Source organism: Osmerus mordax, chromosome 17, assembly GCF_038355195.1.
Source record: "Osmerus mordax isolate fOsmMor3 chromosome 17, fOsmMor3.pri, whole genome shotgun sequence".
Taxonomy (NCBI): Eukaryota; Metazoa; Chordata; class Actinopteri; order Osmeriformes; family Osmeridae; genus Osmerus; species Osmerus mordax.
This window is the reverse complement of record NC_090066.1, coordinates 2543363-2564056: the sequence shown is the minus strand read 5'-3', so window position 1 is coordinate 2564056 and position 20694 is coordinate 2543363. Positions and strand designations below refer to the sequence as shown.

At 48.9% G+C, this 20694-nt stretch overlaps 1 protein-coding gene across 2 annotated transcripts; it reads left to right on the top strand.

Annotated features, from left to right (window-relative positions):
- Positions 1-7543: 7543 nt before the first annotated feature.
- Positions 7544-19801, top strand: gsap (gamma-secretase activating protein). 2 transcript variants are annotated; one of them, XM_067254870.1, is made up of 31 exons: positions 7544-7959; positions 8144-8214; positions 8662-8718; positions 8825-8894; positions 9033-9080; positions 9202-9290; positions 9454-9523; positions 9731-9780; positions 10188-10292; positions 10577-10633; positions 10955-11001; positions 11092-11184; positions 11916-11992; positions 12524-12607; positions 12682-12774; positions 12906-13138; positions 13424-13493; positions 13583-13662; positions 13938-14018; positions 14266-14463; positions 14554-14615; positions 14949-14980; positions 15834-15895; positions 16490-16585; positions 16999-17069; positions 17320-17414; positions 17626-17745; positions 18605-18666; positions 19227-19331; positions 19476-19572; positions 19673-19801. In XM_067254870.1, exons 1-31 carry the CDS (start codon positions 7872-7874, stop codon positions 19771-19773), a joined length of 2664 nt encoding a protein of 887 aa, XP_067110971.1. In that variant the 5' UTR covers positions 7544-7871; the 3' UTR covers positions 19774-19801. The 2 variants fall into 2 exon arrangements, with proteins under 2 accessions (XP_067110971.1, XP_067110970.1); XM_067254869.1 differs by having other exon boundaries at positions 14551-14615.
- Positions 19802-20694: the final 893 nt, after the last annotated feature.

Sequence of the window (20694 nt, the reverse complement as noted above, 5' to 3'; positions counted from 1 at the left end):
TCTGTCTCATGATGAACTTGAAACTCGAAAGAACACAGCCATGTTGAAACAAAGTGTTCGAAGACGTTCTAGTACACGTTTTTATTTGCTCCGGAGGGCCGTGCTAATAGAGGAGGTGAGCATTGCAAGAGAGTGAGAGACAGACAAAGGTTAAGGTACAATAGTTGAATTGTTATTTAGCCAGTAACCCAGCAAACGAGTGAGTTAGTTATCTAGTTAATTTTCTGGTTCTTGGTCTATCAGTTCCCAGAGGAATGAAGTTAAGCCTGCTCTTCTGGGGCTGACCTTGTTTGCAGCTCTCATTTACATTTAGTCATTTAGCAGATGCTCTTATCCAGAGCGACTTACAGTAAGTACAGGGACATTCCCCCAAGGTATGTAGGGTGAAGTGCCTTGCCCAAGGACACAACGTCATTTTGCACTATCTATCCCGCTTCCCTAACTGCTCAGCCACCTGACGTCATTTTGCACGGCCAGGAATCGAACCGGCAACCTTCAGATTACTATCCCACTTCCCTAACCGCTCAGCCACCTGACGTCATTTGGCACGGCCGGGACATTGACATACGCTTCGTAACCACCCGAGAGAGTGTCATCTCTGTGTCTGTCTTTGTGGTTTGTTTACCTCCGTGTGACCTTCGTGTGACCTCTGTGTATCTGCATGTAGTATACATTTAGTATACTATATACACTGTACTGTATATACACTAAGCACATAGGTAAATGTGGCAAATACAATGTGGCCCGACTTATTTGCCACTTTTATCTATGTGCTTGACTCTGCTGATTGTACAATGTGAAATTTCACTCGGTACAATCTGTGCTGGATTAAGAAAATCCACTATGTTTGATGGGATTGACTCAAACTCAAGATTATAACAGGCTTCAGAGCCAAGCTTGTTCTGTGTGTTCGTGTGTGTGTGTGCGTGTGTGTGTGTGTGCGTGTGTGTGTGTGTGTGCGTGTGTGCGTGTGTGTGTGTGTGCGTGTGTGTGTGTGTGGGGGGGGGTTTGTCAATGAGAATTAATAAACAAGACACGGGACACACCACTTCATTAAATTATTATAATCAGTTACTTTTACCTTTGATGGCGCTTTATCATTTCTTACACGTACTACAGAGAAGCCACCCTATTAGCTCCTAGCGAGCGCTTTCTGCAGTGTTTGTTTGTGAGAGGCCTTGTGCTGGCTGGATACAGAACCTCAGTCAGTTCAGATAGAGGTTCATTCATGGCTAAATCCTCTCTGCTGCACAGACATCCAGGGCACACTCAAGTAGGGCCACATTGTGAAGCCCAGGCAGAACAGGACCCAGCCTGGCTAGTTTTCCTCTCATGCTGCCTCAATGGCAACAAAAACACCCATTCAGGTTAGTCAGGGAGCCCGGGGGAGTGTGTGTGTGTGTGTGAGTGTGTGTGTGTGTGGGGGGGGGGGGGTTGGAAGGCAGGGTGGGGGGGGAGCAGGGCAGTAATGCTGTAATCGAGCCAGCTAGCCTTTATCCACACATGCCTGCATAGTGCACACAGGCAGACACCCACACACCCCACCCCCCACACACACACACACACACACACACACTAGGGCAAGATGCTCTATACTCAATAAGTGGATATTAGAATTCAGGGAGCATGGTAGAAGCAGTTACTTCTGTTCTTCAAGCCCTCCTCTCCCCGCCCTCTCCTCACATAAAAAACCCTCATTATTTCTCACATGGCTCCTGTGCCTATCATGGAAATAAGAATTTTGATTTCTTATTCTTATTTTTTTGAATGCCTGACTATCGCGCTCTTCATTTATTTCCTTATCTTCCCCATATCTCATTTTTAATCTTCTCTCTTTCTCTTTCTCATTCGGTATCTCCCTCATTCCCCTGCCCTCTCTGTCTCTCTCGCTCTGCAGTGAGCTATAAAGCAATCGTGACCATCTCTTGGGTGATGCGCTGAAGATTAGTTCAGCATACTGTCAGAATTGTGAACATGTCTGGCAAGGCCTTTGACAGCTGCACTACTGAACAGTAATACAGACCCGACAGGATGGACAGCAAGAGAGATATAGTGAGAAAAAGAGGGGGAGATTTCACAGAGATTAATGTGTTAGAGAGAGATAGGAGAGGGGAGAGAAATAAAGAGAGACCACTAAATTCACAGAGGCGCAAGAGTGAGAGAGCACCATAGGAGTAAAAAAAAAAAAACGGACACAAAACAATTAACAGTCCAGTTCTGCTTTGTTTTGGTTCGGGTCATGAGCTCCAGTCATCCGTGGTGGCCAGTCTAGTCTGGCCCAGGGATGCTGACAGACAGCGAGGGGTTGTGCCCTGTGAAATCCTGCACACAGCCCTCCAGCAAGGGGCCATCAGGTGTCAACCGCCCCTCTCCCCCCCAGACGATGACCTTTACCGCTGGCTCTGAACTACCTCCGTCCTCACCCGCGCCCCACGTCTGTTTGACCCCAGTGTGTGCGGGACTCTGAGATCATGTGTGGAAGATGACAGTGTGTATGTGCTCTGTAGACACTACCACTTTCTGAGAGAAGATGATGGGCCCACACACAGGTGCATGTCATGTGACTGTTGAGAGTGCTGGTGCAGGGGGGGGGCGTGATGTCTTACCCCTCACAGATGAATGGAACCAGGTCAGGCAGACTGGAGGAAAGGCAAGGGCACTCCAAGTGTTCTGTGTGCATGTGTGTGTGTGTGTGTGTGTGTGTGTGTGGCAACACATTGGTGGACACACACACACACACACACACACATGCTTCCACCATCTCTTGACACCTTCTTCTTCTACACAACCACCTCCTCAGGGGAGTCAGGTGGCTGAGCGGTTAAGGCATCGGGCTATTACTCAGAAGGTTGCCGGTTCGATTCCTGGCCGAGCTTGTGACGTTGTGTCCTTGGGCAAGGCACTTCACCCTACTTGCCTCGGGGGGAAATGTCTTCACATGAATGCTGAAGGAATGTCAAAATGTTTCTCACATGTCCTTATGAAATGGATGCGTATTTTCGATTTTTTTCCTAATGAAATGAAGATCATGGACAGACACACACACACCAGTTCATGCTCTCACACACACACACACACACACACACACACACACACACACAGAAAGGTCTTGTTAGCGGATGTACAGTGTCAGTGTGTCTGTCTGAGGAGAGCTCAGAAGATAGTGTGTATCAATGTGTAACGGAATGTCCTAATTCAATACTGAAAGATACGGGCCACAAAAAGCCGTACTCTGGCATGTTTGGTTTCAGGGTTTTATTTAAATTGAATAGACATCATGTGCAGCCACGGCTAATGTAGGACAAATCAGAGATCAGAAGTTCAAGAGCAGATGCCATTTAGTTAGACTTCCCCTCTGAGAACAACTCCTACTGCTCACGGTGTTCCCATGGCAGCAGCAATAATTCATATCGTGTGATGAAAACATGCATGCGGGTCCCGTGGGATTCAGTCCGCTAGCGTGGGTTTTGTTTTTGCGTACAGTGTTTGTGTGTGTTACGTGTTATTCTCGTTCTCAATGTGTGTGTGTTGACTTTGTATATAAGTGTGTGTGTGGGTATGCTTGTGCGTTTGTTGTTGCGTGGGTTCAGAGTCTTTAAAAAAGACCTCTTAACCCCCCCCTCTCTCTTCCTCTTTTTCTCTCCCTCGCTCTCTCGTTCAATCTCTTTCTCTATCTTTATTCTCCTACTACCTCTTTCCCTCCTCTTCAGCTCCTCTCTCCCTCCCTCTTTCACACTCTCTGTCTTTCTCCCTCCTTCTCTCCTCTCCCTTTCTCCCTCTCTCCTACCCTTTCACTCCCTCCCTCCCTCCCTCCCTCCCTCCCTCCCTCCCTCCCTCCCTCCCTCCCTCCCTCCCTCCCTCCCTCCCTCCCTCCCTCCCTCCCTCCCTCCCTCCCTCCCTCCCCCCCCTCCTTCCTTCCTTCCTTCCTTCCTTCCTTCCTTCCTTCCTCCTTCCTTCCTTCCTGCCTTGCTTCCTTCCTTCCCTCCCTCCCTCCTTCCTTCCTTCCTTCCTTCCTTCCTTCCTTCCTTCCTTCCTTCCTTCCCTCCCTCCCTCCCTCCCTCCCTCCCTCCCTCCCTCCCTCCCTCCCTCCCTCTCCCTCTCCCTCTCCCTCTCCCTCTCTGAGGAATGCAGTCTTCAGAGAGACGGAGCAGCACAGGGCCGGACAGCAGCTGAGCAGAGGAATGTTCTGTGACAAGCCCTGACACAGCCCTGAGGTGGGAGGCTACCCAGCCCACACAGGCTCTACCCACACACACTCACTCACACACACACACACACACACATGCACACCCATGCACGCACACACCCACCCACACACACACACTTTCACACATGCACACCCACGCAGGCATGCACGCACACATACAAACACACAAGCATGCAAACGCACACAAATGCACGCACACAAGAGCGTGCACACACACACACACACGCACACATATACCAAAAACACACTACAACATTGACCCATTATAGGCAACATTTTGGAGAGTGTTAGACCTGGTGACAAGTCATAACGTATCAAATATCCACATGATTGGGTTTTCTTTGTTTATGCTCTTTCTGCCTCTCTCTTCCTCAGTGGGAGGAGCCCTCCAGGACCTCTTCCTCAGTGGGAGGAGCCCTCCAGGACCTCTTCCTCAGTGGGAGGAGCCCTCCAGGACCTGCAGGAGAGGGCAAAACTGTCAGCCCTGGCAGAGGGTGAAAATAACTGCCCTGGGGCAGTTAGGAATGATACCGGGGTATGTTTCTCAACTTGAGACAAGCCTCCACCCTCTCTCCCTGTCTCCACCCTCTCTCCCTGCCTCCACCCTCTCTCCCTGCCTCCACCCTCTCTCCCTGCCTCCACCCTCTCTCCCTGTCTCCACCCTCTCTCCCTGTCTCCACCCTCTCTCCCTGTCTCCACCCTCTCTCCCTGTCTCCACCCTCTCTCCCTGCCTCCACCCTCTCTCCCTGTCTCCACCCTCTCTCCCTGCCTCCACCCTCTCTCCCTGTCTCCACCCTCTCTCCCTGTCTCCACCCTCTCTCCCTGCCTCCACCCTCTCTCCCTGTCTCCACCCTCTCTCCCTGTCTCCACCCTCTCTCCCTGCCTCCACCCTCTCTCCCTGTCTCCACCCTCTCTCCCTGCCTCCACCCTCTCTCCCTGTCTCCACCCTCTCTCCCTGTCTCCACCCTCTCTCCCTGCCTCCACCCTCTCTCCCTGTCTCCACCCTCTCTCCCTGTCTCCACCCTCTCTCCCTGTCTCCACCCTCTCTCCCTGCCTCCACCCTCTCTCCCTGTCTCCACCCTCTCTCCCTGTCTCCACCCTCTCTCCCTGTCTCCACCCTCTCTCCCTGTCTCCACCCTCTCTCCATGTCTTTCCCCCTCTACTGAATTCCTCCCTTCCCCGTATCTTCCCAGCTGTATAGTAAACAGCTCACAAACAGGTTACCTGCAGTGCCATTCCTCTCAACCATTCACCTCACAGAGGGGGGAAGTGACACCTGACAGAGCTCAGATCACCCATGCTATGTCCTTCATGCATAGCAGGCTACAGTTCATCTGTGGTCCATTGGGAGAAGACCAGGAAAACAACTGCAGGACACATTCTGCATGTATACATCTTCTGCAATAGGGCCTAGATGTGACAGTCTGTATTGCATGTACACATCTTCTGCAATAGGGCCTAGATGTGACAGTCCTGTATTCAGTATGTCTCCTCTGCTCACACAGAGAAGTGGTTGGAAGGGTTGTGTGTGTGTGTGTGTGTTGTGTGACGGTTTCACCGAGAGATGCAGTGGCTGATGTTTCAGTAAGGGATGCGTGTGTTTTAGAAATAGGAAGAGAGAGGGTGAAAGGGGTGTGTGTGTGTGTGTGTGTGGTACACTCTGTACAGCAAGTTTTGAGTATGTGTCAGTAAATGTGTATATATTCACAGTGGTGACACCAAATGTGTGTGTGTGTGTAACTCGAGGCGGCCTCCCTCTGGCCTCCCACAATCATACGTCTCCCTTTAGCTCCTCTCTTGCTTCCACACACACACACACACACACACACACACACACACACACACACACACACACACACACACACACACACCAAACCTAGACTAACATGACTGTCTCTCTCCCTGCTTTGCCAACCAGACCCCAGTGGTTAGACTCTGTCAGATTTAGCTCCACACATAATTGCTGTGTGTGTGTGTCTGACAGTGCAGAAGCTTGTGTGTGGTGTGTGTGTGTGTGTGTCTGACAGTGCATAAGCTTGTGTGTGGTGTGTGTGTGTGTGTGTGTGTGTGTGTGTGTGTGTGTGTGTGTGTGTGTGTGTGTGGGAAGTGGGAGAGAGTCTTTGTGTATATGTGTGTCTGTCCTACAAGGCGTAAGGTAGCAGAAACACTAGAACACAGGTAAACCACACTCAAACACTGGTAGAACCCTGTAGAACCCTCTAGGACCACTGAGTGGAATCAGCCAGAACAGTCCTGCCATCTAACAATACCACCCTGATTAAACCAAGCTGACACACACACACACACACAGAGCAGAATAGGCAGCTTAATTTACATATCCTCTCACCAGCAGGGTTAGAATGAAGGAGCTGGATGGTGTTCGTGTTAGTTACACTCTTCATCTGAAAGGACCTTCCCACTCCAGACACACACACACACACACACACAAACACCCTCCCTCCCCCTCTCCTCCCCTCCATCCCTCATCCTCATCTTCCTCCAGACACACACACCCTGCTTCTCTCCCCTCCATCCTTCCCTCCCTCCTTCATGTTCCAAAATGAGCTTCCATGGAGATCACCGCTGAGACACCAGAAAGCAAACCTGTGTGTGAGAAAGAGAGCAAGAAAGAAAGAAAGAGAGAGCACAAACAAGAGAGAGAGGAGGGGTGTTAGGAGGGAAACTGAGAAATCGAGAACGAGAGAGAGGGAGGTGGGGGGTGGGGTAGGGGGCAGGGGGTGGTGGGGGTGGTGTTGGGGAAGACAGAGCAGTCAGGCTGTCCATCTTATTTTGACATTCAATACAGACTATGACAAAGGACATCCCCGGCTATGGCTTCCAGCTTTTCTCATGGACTAACATGATCTTACACAAGGGATGAAGCAGACTGCCATTAAGGTTGGGTGGTATCACACACACACAACCGTCACAACCATCCAGAGCAGTTTTTAGACATACCATAGCGCCCTCTAGCGGATATAAAGTGAAAGCGTAACAAATTATTATTGCAATACACATTTACCGAGTTGACTCTGCAAATAGTCAAATCGTTCGATAATTTTTTTAAAGAAATACAATGGGGAAAATGTAATCTATTTTGGTTAAAATATACAAAAGTCTTCATATTCTATAGAACAGGCTTGTGTTTTATGTGAACCTTTTGTTGCCTTTGACGTTATTCTCCTGTCTGGGTGGGTCTTTTGCGGTAATCAGGTGACAAGACGAGACGGTATGTTCCCGTGTCTGAGTGACACCTTCACTGGCCTATTGCTGCTCGACGATGGGCTCCTTCACCCTGGAGGGTGGGCTTGGGCCACTGAAGAGCTGGCGACATGAGCAGAACACGGTTGGTGTGTGAAATTGAGTGACAGGCTGAATGCAAAGAAACAGGCTATGACAATCATTTCTCAAAGTTTGCAGTCTGTTTTGGGAATGCACAATTCAAGACGGTCACATTGTTTACGACTTTCACATGACGATGTCTGCTGGAATATGCAGTTTAACAGCAAGCTGTCACGTGGGATGTTACCTGTTGGTTGAACTATATGAACTGTATTGGTTTCGACAATGAAAACGGTGGCTGCTTGAAGAACAATATCCACTGTTTAGTACAATTCTTCAAAAACAAGGAAGTTGGGGCGCGCCGCAAGCTAAATCTCCACTCATGCTGAATGTAAGTGCAACGTTCGATCTTCAGAAGGATGTCGTGTCCAATATATTCAAAAAAGAAGCTTCTGTGGGACTATTAGAAGGTAAGTTGACATTTCTTTGACACAGCTCGGCAATCTGATTTACCGTACCACCTTGATAAAGTTCTGGTGAACTGTGTCGGGTATGGAGTGTCTTATTTAACGACCGTGTCAAGCTTTGTTGTGTGACATAACCAAATAGTGCATTTTACTAAAGATAAACACCAATGTGACTGTTGTTTTGCAGAGTACTCAAGAGCAGTGGACACGCAGATCATCAACATCGAAAGGGATGGAGGGGTCCTTTACTCCTGGAAAGTAAGCGGCGTTCCTTCCTTCCTTTGTCATTACACCCTTAATTAAACAGGTCAACCGTGACGTTCCACACATAGCGCTTCACTGGCGGACAGCGGTGGGAAAATACCGCTCGCCTTTGTGAGCTCTGAGTGTTCTGAGCAGGACACTTGGAGCAGCAGGACTAATAACACATGTCACCTCCACCACTGTCCGCTAAAACATTGACCGACCAGGTGACGCAGGTGCCAGGTGGGGGATGGGGGATTAAAGAGAGAGGTGCTGCGTCCTAGGTGTGCTTGGTCTGCACCATAGCTGGTCTGAAAGTCGTCTCTGCAGACAGACACATTCACATGCCCCATACGGTCGTCTTGATGCATGGGCGGTGATCCATACACATACCTTCTCAGACATTGGGTAACTCTCTCCTCTCTCTCTCTCTCTCTCTCTCTCTCTTGCCCAATCCTATAGGGAGCAACAGGGACGACTCAGATTGGCAAATATGATCCCACTACCAAACACAATAAGGTAATGCTGTCTGAAGTGTACTGGGGTGTGAAAAAGATATTAAATGGAGTTTCAATTAGTCTGTGTGTGTGTGTGTGTAACCACCTGTTCTCGCCTCTCCTCACAGCTCCTCTACAAATTCGACAAGCAGGTGTGTGTGAGCAGCTGTTCCCTGAACAAGGAGGAGACACTGCTCGGTGAGACATCATAGAAACAGAACCCACAGACCAGACTGACACGCAGAGATGCAGATGACTCTATGTGTAGCTCTCTCATCTAGAAGCATTAGTAGCACCTGTGGTCTGACCACCGTGCGTGTCTTTTGTCATCATCAGCTGTCAGTCTGGTACAGAGGACGAGAGCTGAAGAACGACTCAAACCAGGTATCTTTACACACACACACATACACACACACGCGCACACACATATACACACACACACACACACGCGCACTGCAGTAACGTGGGCCCTCGCAGTTACTCATTCCAACCTGTTCCCGCCTAGTGTCCAAATGCCTGACCCTCCTGATAGAGATCCATCCCATAAACAACACCAAGGTGCTGAAGGCCGTGGACTGTAAGATCAGAGTGCAGGTGAGATCCCACCACGCCTGGAGACAAGCACAGCTCAGGACAACAACACTGGGACTAGTCTAATAACGAAATACTTGAGATTCTGCTTACTGCTAACTTCATTTGTGTGAAGTACTTGTTGTGTAGCTAGAACATTATTGTGTGTGTGTGTGTGTGTTTCTAGTTCCTGTATCCGGAGACAAACAGGAGCTCAGTCCTGGAGAGTCATCTTCTGCTCCTGGCTGATGAGGGATGTGAGTTTCAGAGGAATGACCGAGATTAACAATATTATTCATTCATTCTATCAACGCCCCCAACTGCTAAACTAATTGTTGGGAGAATACTTTATAATGGGCAGTCCTAGTTTTGAAGTCAACTCTTTTCCTTCATATACTATATATTTATAGTGTATATATATCTTGCTATTGTTCTAACAATGTCTATTGTTTGTTGCCATGCAGATGTGGAGCAGTACCATGTGATGCTGAGCAAGCAGGAAGGCTACAGAGTGGTGAGATCAATCAACCAATCAAACTACTGAAGCTTTGTCCACACAAGTGCATGTGATTAACCCTCGTGCTGCCTTCGGGTCACATGACCCAAAGGTTCATAACGAACCATCGTTGTGTTTACCCAATTTTACCCAATACAAAAACAAATAAAAATAATTTTCTTTTAACCTTCGCAATGTAGGGGGTCTGAGACAGCCCAACGGTTAAAAGAAAATGCTTCACTTTGTTTTTGTATGCGGTAAAGTTGTCGCAATACGACGGTGGGTCACAATGACTGATGGGTCAGAACGACCCCAAGATAACACAAGGGTTAAAAGCACATATTTAATGAATATTTAAAACACAGTCGGTTCAGGTGTGTACACTGAGGGGCCTGAGTCAGCTGTGCTGTTGGGTGGTTGTCTAGGTGATGTGTAACTTCGAGCGCATGGCCAAGGACAGAGTAGTAGAGGACTTCATGTGGACCCAGTGGGACGCCCACACTCAGAGACTGTTCTACCTCACCTACAGGGTAGGACACACACACACACACCCACTTCTACCTCACCTGCTAGGTAGGACACACACACACACACACACACCCACTTCTACCTCACCTGCAGGGTAGGACACACACACACCCACTTCTACCTCACCTGCTAGGTAGGACACACACACACACACTTCTACCTCACCTGCTAGGTAGGACACACTCACACACTTGTCTTTCTCAGTTAAAGGTTACAACCTGTTCTGCAAACTGATTTAGTCCACGAAACTAGCTAACAGGCATGTTGTTATCTTCTCTCCCATTAGGACAAAGCGGTGTTGGTGTGTGTGCAGTTTTACCCTAACCACAACTGTGAGACTGTGGTGAGACCCCATACCCATACAGCCCCCCCTGCGCCCCCAGATCTGTTCTACCCCTAACCTCCACCCCTCCAGATCTGTTCTACCCCTAACCTCCACCCCTCCAGATCTACTCTACCCCTAACCTCCACCCCCCCAGATCTGTTCAGACCCCCCCCCCCCCCTCAGATCTGTTCTACCCCCAGCCAGGGTAGAACAGACACGGCCTATTGATACTTTAATATGAACAGTATTATTGTCAATAACATTTAGTCATTTAGCAGACACTCTTATCCAGAGCGACTTAACCCCAGTTGTTTATAGTAAGATATGTTTGTGTAACAGTTTGAGCTGGCTCTGGATCTGCCCTCCAACCCCATCACCTCCCTGAGGTAAGAACAGCCAGCTCGAGAGCGAAAACATCTATACACACACATTCTCTCTGCTCGTTGACCCCTGATCGTTGACCCTTGACTCTGCAGGTTTATCAACCTTGGCTTTGACCACTATCAGGAGGAGGAGCCTGTACAGTGTGATCCAATCAGGATGGCTGTTTTCACCAACACAATAGGCAGGTTTCTAACCTGCCACAACTGCTAGGTTTACCTACGCCTCTATTTCTAATTCACTTCACCCTGAAAACATTTTCAGACTGTACTGTTTTTGTCTCTTTTTATGCATTATGGGACATGAATTCAACAGAGAGTAAGTATCCGTTTTGATGTAGAATGTATGTTGCTCCATGTGTATAATTGGTGAACTGTATGTCTGGATAAGGGCAGAACTACTACTATATTCCCAATACGAAATCTTTCTTGCACCAGATTGACTCAGCCTGACATTAGTGGAATCACAAAAGATCTTTCCTTGTTTTGATCACACAAGCAGACCAAATCTATGGTGTTGTGAAGTGACATATTTTTCCTCTTAAATTCTAATGCTGCGTCTAGTGTTTCTCCACATCCTAATCCCGCCTTCAAATCAACAGAATTTACATTTACATTACATTTACATTTAGTCATTTAGCAGACGCTCTTATCCAGAGCGACTTACAGTAAGTACAGGGACATTCCACCCTAGGCAAGTAGGGTGAAGTGCCTTGCCCAAGGACACAACGTCAGTTGGAATGACCGGGAATCGAACTGGCAACCTTCAGATTACTAGCCCGATTCCCTCACCGCTCAGCCACCTGACTCCCGAATTACTGGAATGACCCGACTGAACCTGGTGCTTCTGAGCGTGGTAGTGAGTGAACACAGGGTAGTGCTAGCTGCTAACCCTCGCTCCATGTGTGTCCTCCAGGCAGCATGTGTGTATGCTACAGCCAGCAGATCACTCCACATCAGGCCAGCTGCAGCTACACCATCGTCCTGGTTCATAAAGGTACTGTAGGCTCGGTCCCAGGTGTAGTACTGAACCATAAACAGACGTTGTAAATATTTTGGGCTCAGCCCAAACCTATGTCCTAGTATCGGTTAGATGTGAGTGTGGGGACTTATGCAATTGAGCGCTAAAGAGTTTTTGGAGCTTTACGTAATATAAACGTTACGTTGGACTCATATTGTTATATTTGCAGAATGTATTTGACTATGAATATTATTATATTTAAGTTGAATGTTTTAGTTTTGGACACATTTGTGCAGAGAATTATGATACTAATCGTTTGTAAACTCCGGATTGATTCTCCTGTCAATTCTCTGAAAAAGCCGTTCATCCCGTGAAAACATTCGAGTCTTCGCTTTGCGCAGCTCTACAATATATCATTTGTTTGCCATGTTAAAGTTCATACATTTGTGGCGGCCCGTCACAAATAAATCACTGGTACTGTCTTCCTCAACTAGACACTGTCCTTTGTCTCTCTTTGTCTCTATCTTTGTTTCTCTCTCTCTCTCACTCCCTTTTTCTCTCTCTCAGGCTGCAGTAAGACTTTCACTGTAGCGCTAGATGGTGACATCTCTCCTCACACTAGAGACCTCCATCCTCTCTTCCTCCCCCTGGGTTAGTACACACACACACACACACACACACACACAACAGCAAGAGTTGTTCTAACAGCTGTGATCTGTATCTAGGCTACTACATCCTGGTTTACCTGCCGGGTCACTTCCTGCATTGCATCAACAGCAGACAGCAGGAGTCGCTCTGCCACAGCCTCTTCCTGTCAGGTAAAACACAACGTTACATGTTAACACAATATGCTACATTCAATATATCTAGAATATGTATTTGTGTGTCTGTGCTTTTGTGTGTGTGTGTGTTTAATGTGTGTCTGTGTGTTTTTGTGTGTTGCTTGCAGGTCCAGAGTCAGACCTGGGCCTGCCAGCAGAGGGCGCTGTGGTGTTCTGTCTCCCAGACTCTACCTCTCTGTTGGACCTGGCTGCAGGCAGAATGTTCTCCCTGGACATCAGCTCTGAGTTCCTGCTCCAGCTCCTCCAAACACCAGGCCCCAGCCGGCCTGACAACCAGCGCCTGGCCGTCCTGCACTGCCTGCTGGTCTACCTGGGGCCCAACCCTGCCCTGGAGCAGAGGGTGAGACCGGGAGGGGGGAGAGGGGGGAGAGAGACTTTGACCGTCAGAAGCCCTTTTAATTTACATGAAAAGAGAGATAATGAGGAAAGGATGTCTGTCTCTTTAGGAGGGAGGGCTGACTGTGACTCAGTATATACAGAGAGAGGCTTCAGCCTTCCTGGGAAAACATCACCCTAGATAACTCTGTTGGCGCTAGCTCTGTATTGTTCTAGTTGCTTTTTTATGTGGTCTTTGTTAGATCCTAAACAGTTTTGTGTTCTTTACCATTTTCAATTCTCTCCAAAGATCATAGACTGGATCTGTGACAACATCATGCCGTTCCCCACCTTTGATCAGATCCAGGAGTTTGTTCTGGGTGAGAGGAAATGAGATGCATAGTTACTTCCTGAGAGTAGGGATGTGTGGTGTGTCTCATACAGTGTTTGCTCCTGTTCATGGTCGCAGCCTCTCTCTACCGCATCGTGTGCAACAAGTCTCTCAGTCTGGACAAGGTCCTGCCCTACACCTCTGTGTCTGGGGAGAAGGTAACTCTCTCTCTCTCTCTTTCGCTCTCTCTCTCTCTCTCTCTCTCTCTCTCTCTCTCTCTCTCTCTCTCTCTCTCTCTCTCTCTCTCTCTCTCTCTCTCTCTCTCTCTCTCTCTCTCTCTCTCTCTCTCTCTCTCTCTCTCTCTCTATCTCTATCTCTATCTCTATCTCTATCTCTCTGTCTGTGTCTCTCCATCTGTCTGTCTGTGTCTCTCTATCTTTCTATATCTCTCTCTCTCTCTCTCTGACGTGTGTGTGTGTGTGTGTGTGTTAAGGATCTGCCAGCCAGTCTAGATAAGGTACCTGGAGTGATGTGCAGCACACAGCTAAATGCTGAGCCTTTGTTCTCTAAGAAGGTCAGTACTCCTCTCGTCTCACCAGCTACACACACACACCTGTTACCTTTATTACTCCATTACCAGTGTCCATTACATTACCAGTCTGTTATCATAGGTGTAATCTATGTTCTGAGTACCTGTATGTAATGTTATGCCAGGTTGCTTTGCGTTGTCTTGTCCTAAGAATTTCAGAGCCAGTCTGACCTTGTGTTGTTCTGTGCATCTGACAATAAAAGACTTGAACGTGTGTGTGTGTGTGCTGCAGCATTCCTGGAGTCTGCCAGGCTACTGGGAGGATCTGCAGTGGAGCTCAGAGAGGATCCAGTACTTTGAGGCGGTTCCCAGCCCCAGGTTCAGAACCCAGCAGCTGCAGCAGGACTCGACCTTTCCAGCCCCGGGACCTGGGAGGGAGCCCGTCTGTCAGGCTCTAGAAGCGGCCGTCAGCACGCAGCCGTCCCAGAAGGTACGGATCATCTCCCGTCGCTGACTGCTCGGGGGTGGGCTTGCTGACCTGGTCATTTGATGAGTCATCTCCTTCCTTCTTTTTCAGAAGTCAGGGAAGAAGAGGGCTTCTGGCTCTCACACTGCCTGTCACATTGAGGAAAACACCAAAAAGTAAGTTCAGAGATCTGAGTATCACGAAATAACAATGAAATGAACCCCAACAGAGTAGAACTGATCTACATCTGACCTTACTAGAATAAAGTCGAGCTGGGTCAAGTACTTCCAGCTAGAACTGACCAGACTTGAACTTGTTAGAACTGAGTAAAACTTAGTCAGAAGTTGGACACATCTCAGGATGTCAGAGTGCTGCGCTCGAACACATCTCACCTGCTCAGCACACCGGCTGTTAGAGATGGGGGACGTGCGAGGCAGAGCAGAGGGTGTTTCTCCTGAAAGCCCTTCAGGACTGTTTCACTGATGCCCTCGTCTCGTCCTCTCCTCCAGGGTGCTGTCTGTGGTGGACACCTGGTGTCGGGGTAAGAGTAGCTCTCATCCAGCCTTCCTCCATACAGCTGCTGAACACTGTAGGATGCAGGGCCATAATCATTATATACATTGGGGGGGACACATCCCACCCCAATATTTAAATCTGGTCAAAATGTCCAATGTCCCCAATGTATATATTGATATAAAAATGTACCGGTAAATAAAGAAAAAATGTGCTACGGTACAACAGACAACCATGCACGCTTTTGCTCCGGAAATGATCATTCAAAATTGAATAATTTTCATTTATAAACGTTAAAATTGCCATTTTATAAATACTAGTATTAGTGATAGGTAGCAGATTTCGTCCCCCCCAATGTTGACTCCATGGCTAGGGCCTTGTTAGGATGAATCTGACCCTGGGAAAAGAGAAGAGCGATCTTTAAAGACCTGTCTTTATACAGGCCGATCAGCATTCCAAGAATCCACAAGGCCACAGATCTGGTTCCAGGTTAGAGGAGTGAGCTGATTGGTTCTTGGATACAGAAACCAGGAAATGAACCATGCGCCAGAGCAGAAACCTGCCGACTCCAGTTTCAGGGTCACATTCTTTAGTCAACCAGAGAATGTTAGTGTTTTAGATCCCCTGCATTTGTGCTCAATTAATCATGACAGTGCAGAGGGAGAGCAGAGGAGGGGGGATAGGAAAACGATATGGTTACATAAGACCTGGAAACGACATGTGTCTCTGTCTCCTTTTCCTCATCCATCACTCCATCCCTCTCTCTTTCTGTCTCTGTTTCTCCTCTCACACACATGGAGTAGACACACACACGCACAAACACACACACACACACACAGCCCATCCACTCACTCTCCACCTCGCTCTTCTCTCCCCTCCAGATAAGAAGCTGGTTCCCCTGTTTCAGGAGGAGGACCACCAGCAGAGGGTGCTTATAGGCCAGGTGAGTGATCTGTAGAAAAACACACACACACACAGTACACACACACACATAGTACACACACTCTAACTCCCCCCTCACACACAAGTGTACACACACACACAGTACACATGCACATATGAACCCACATACACACACAAGTGTACACGCTTGTTATAAAAGCGGAACTCCCCTTGGTCTCAGGCAGCAGTATAGGTCTATTTTAGATCCTTGTCTCAGCAGGGGAGTTCAATCTGCAGGTCACACTCCTCCCTCTCTCTCCCCTTCCTCCCTCTCTCCCCCTTCCTCCCCCTCCCTCTCTCCCCCTTCCTCCCCCTCCCTCTCTCCCCCCTCCTCCCTCTCTCCCCCTTCCTCCCTCTCTCCCCCCTTCTCCCTCCTCCCTCTCTCCCCCTTCCTCCCTCTCTCCCCCTTCCTCCCTCTCCCCCTCCTCCCCCCTCCTCCCTCTCTCCCCCTTCCTCCCTCTCCTCTCCTTACTCTTACCTGAGAATCTGGGGCAGTGGGAATAGCAGAGCTTGCATTAAGGTGAACCTAATGTGACTGCTGATGCTAAACAGACACAAGGAGAAACTCCATGTTCTTTCCTGTTCTGCACTGCAGATGGTGGACAAGTTGAAAGAGCACCTGATTAGACACCTGCCTCGACTGGGGAAAAAGAGGATCGATTTACTGGTGGTGAACTACGTGGCGAAGCTGGTTAGCTGTTCTCCTGCTGTTAACTAACCCAAGATCATCTGTCATCAGCAACTACAGTCGCTGGTCATCTTTATCTTGTTATTTTTGTTTACCTCACGTTACTTAACAAAGGAACACCACTTTCTTTCCTCGTGTGGAAAATATCTCAACTAGTCATGGAGCTGTTCTGAGGACAAGGGGAATGTTATCATGTGTGTGTAATGTGCATGTGTCAGTGTGTGTGGGAGAGTGAGAAGGGTGCGTAAAGAAGGCTTGTGTGTATATCGCTCGTGTGTGAGGATTTTCCAGTAATGGGGTGTGACAAGGAAATTACTGGGACAGTGACACTTCCTGTTTTTGTAGAGCAGAGAGGAAAGGGAAGTGGGTATTCATACATGGCCAATGTCTGTTTGTGTGTGTGTGTGTGTGTGTAGTTGGAGCTGATCAGATACATGCTGGAGTCCGTGTGGCTGAAGTACAGACTGGCCCCGTGTGTGATGTGCTTGTAAGTACCTGATTCAGGTGCGTCAGGGTTTGTCAGTCTAACTCCTTGTGTGTCGACATGAACACATCGACACGGATGTATCTGCGTGTGTTCATGCGTGCAAATTTAACCCCCCCCCCCATGGATATTGAGTTAATGTGAGTAACCCTTCCAGTCATGCCGTATGTGTTCACGTGTGTGTGTGTTCACGTGTGTGTATGTGTTCACGTGTGTGTGTGTGTTCACGTGTGTGTGTATGTGTGCGCTCCAGGAAAAAGCCAGGCAGTCCTGCAGAGTGGACAGTGTTTCACGTGATGTGTCGGATCCTGGAGGCTACCAAGAGTCTATGTCTACCTCTCCCTCCTGGTGAGAGATACACACACACACACACACTCTCAGAGGTTGGGCTGAGTACACTCCCTGTTCCCCCATTCCCCCTCCATCCCCAAACATAACACATTTATTAAGCCTCAGTGGACCAGTCTTTAAGCTGAGGACAACTAATTATAGTCTGTGTGTGTGGTTGTGTACTTGTGGTTGTGTGTGTGGTTGTGTACTTGTGGTTGTGTGTGTGCAGGGTATCACACTCTGTTGGCAGTGTTAGGGGTGCGTTGTCTTCCTCGTCACATGTTCCTGCAGTACGTAGACCAGGGTCTGCTACAGCTCACTGAGACCTTCGTATCGTGCCTCATGACAGGTGAGGCTGCCTCACACACACACACACTCACTGACTGTACTTTTCCACAGCGACCAGGGCAGCGTTTTCGTTCAGACAGATTTATCTTGTACCTATAACTTCCTCACTTCAGGTGTAAAGCATAGCACAGGTAAGATAGGGATGTCTACAACCAAGGTCATTCTGGTTGCCTAGGGCACTAGGACATTCATACACGCACAGCAGACTCCACCTGATTAATAACCAGAGCTTCCTAGATAGAAACTGGGGGAATAGAAGACACCCTGCCTCATGTTGGCTTTATGAGGGCCCAGTTTGCACAGGTGCAGCTACAGTGACGGCCATGCTAATAAAATATACTGTATATGGCCAGGGAGGCAACTGGGGATTTCTTTGTGATAATGCTGCACCCTGTCATGTTTACAATGTGTTTCCAGACAGATTAATACATGCCTGTAGAATAGCAAGCACCCGTCACTCGAGTCCTCTCTGATACAAGCGCACAACCACACCCGTCCGGATGTAACCTGGATATTCTTACAGATAACACAAATGTTTGCTCAAGACCTTGTCGAGTAATTGCTATTTTAACTTCCAAATGTACGCAACTTGGTTTTCATACTGCTCAAAACTGTCTGCCTCTACTTTCCATCTGTCCTCTGTGTGCCTGGGAGAGCTGTTCTGTGTACAGATCTCTTCCTCAGACATAAACAGAACTATCTTGGTAGATGAAAGCCCATTCAAAGTACACAATAGGATTGTTTTTAATCAAAGCCGTGTGATAAGGGATGTTGAAAGTCCTTGAAGTAAGACATGCGTAGGAGAAGTGATGGGGAAGTCGTGTCCTCAAAGTGATCCCCCTTCAATTTTCTCCCCCCAGATCTAGACAACAGTCATTCCAACGAGCAGCTCAAGTTCAGCATTCTCAAGCGTCTCCCTGAGGTAAACTACCACGAGCTCTCTCTCTCTCTCACCCCACGCTGTGTCTCTGACCCAAAGCTCTCCAGGTGCTGCTCCAGACCCCTCTCCCCTCTAGGCAGTCCTTCACGAGGAGAGCCCCTCCCAGACCAGGGACCAGGTCAATACCCCCGGCCTTCAGGGTTAGCTCAGGCCTTCAGGCCTGCGCTGATCAACAGATTGTGTGTTGTTGGGTCTCCGGCGGCAGGAGGCCGGCCCTGGAATGTGGATGTTTTGTGTCTCTCGGGCGGGCCTGGGCCAATCAGGGGGCGTGTAGGGTTGCTTTCCTGCCGGGAGAGGAAGTGGACCAGGTACAACAGAAACAGCAGACTCATTCCTGCTCTGGATGCGTCTCATTAGCGGAGACATCTCTTACCTCAGGTGGCCTGGGAGCTCTTGTCTGGGAGCTGCACAGAGAAAGATACTGACCCACTCGGAGGTCATACCAAACCCTCAGTTCAGCGGGCAATCGAGAGCGGGTGATTGGAGGTTCGAACCCCATGCGGTCCCACACACCTAACCGTCTTCTGGTTCCCTGCTTCTAGCCGATGGAGCAGAGAATCTGCCATCTGTGGGACCACCCAGTTAGCTCCGCCTGCATCTCCCGGGGCTACGTGAGCAGCCTGCTGAAGAAACAAGCCAACACCAAGGTAACCCAACTGGGGGGGGGGCTGCTTGATTTACCTAACGGGTGCGCTTGATTTCCGTTTCTACTTTCTGCCGGGTCGTCAGACGGGAGTTGTTGTTTTTTCTCCCCTTGATGCGGATGAACCTCAGCTTCCTCTGTCTTCCAGAGATCCCAGTTCATGGACAGAGGCAGGCCTGGGTTCAGACCTGACTTCCTGCCTCTCACCTACCTGACCAACACTCTGGCTGCTCTGGAGGAGGAAGGTACAGGCTTCTACAAACCTGTGTGTGGGAACTCTGGGTTTGTGTGTCTGCTGTGGTAGACTGTGTGCTCTTGCTAACTGTGTGTGTGTGTGTGTTACAGCTCTGAACCCTTTTGAGGAGCAGGAGAACATAGATGCCAGGTTCGTGGAGGAGACTGCTCTGAAGCAGACACTAATACTGCTGGGCTTTGAGGTCAAGTGAAGACACACACACTCCAACACACCAACACACATCTAAGGCACAATGGGGTCTGGTCCGGCTCGTCATGATGGATTTACTGGACTGCATGGTATTTCCGTTCTTATATTGAACCTGATGTGTATGAGTCATGATGACTATGAGGCATAACTCTGGTTAATCCCAAAATTAAATGTATTGCTCATAATTCAGTAACATGAGGTTTAGTTTCAGGAATATCTCTGTTTCATTCTATGAATGTGGGGGTGTACTTAATCATAGAAAAGCATACTGTGGAAAAGGGATTTTGTAACAAGGGTTTTCAGGGATTTACATAATCTTTTGTAATCTTTAGTCTTCGCTGTTTTGCATTTGTACTATAAATAAATCATCTTTATAGTAACGTGTGTCTGCTTTTTTCTTGAGCCTGTCGGGGAAGTGAGACTGTCAGGCAGAGAGCGTCCTGCTGGAGGAGACGGCAGAGAGGGGAAGCAGGGTGGAGGAGACAGCAGAGAGGGGATGCAGGGTGGAGGAGACGGCAGAGAGGGGAAGCAGGGTGGAGGAGACGGCAGAGAGGGGAAGCAGGGTGGAGGAGACGGCAGAGAGGGGATGCAGGGTGGAGGAGACGGCAGAGAGGGGAAGCAGGGTGGAGGAGACGGCAGAGAGGGGAAGCAGGGTGGAGGAGACGGCAGAGAGGGGAAGCAGGGTGGAGGAGACGGCAGAGAGGGGAAGCAGGGTGGAGGAGACGGCAGAGAGGGGAAGCAGGGTGGAGGAGACGGCAGAGAGGGGAAGCAGGGTGGAGGAGACGGCAGAGAGGGGAAGCAGGGTTTGGATGCAGGGTGGAGGAGATGTAGAGTGGAGTAGACCGCAGAGTGGAGGAGATTCAGGGTAATCTTTGATGACTGTTTTGACAACTCCTGAAGCCCAGTGTTGAATCTCTCAAAA

Coding starts and splice junctions, on each gene's coding strand:
- gsap (XM_067254869.1), top strand. CDS start 7,872: ATGCTGAATGTAAGTGCAACGTTCGATCTTCAGAAGGATGTCGTGTCC. Junction 14,981..15,833: donor GGTGGACACCTGGTGTCGGG/GTAAGAGTAGCT, acceptor TCTCCCCTCCAG/ATAAGAAGCTGGTTCCCCTG. Junction 16,586..16,998: donor TGAACTACGTGGCGAAGCTG/GTTAGCTGTTCT, acceptor GTGTGTGTGTAG/TTGGAGCTGATCAGATACAT.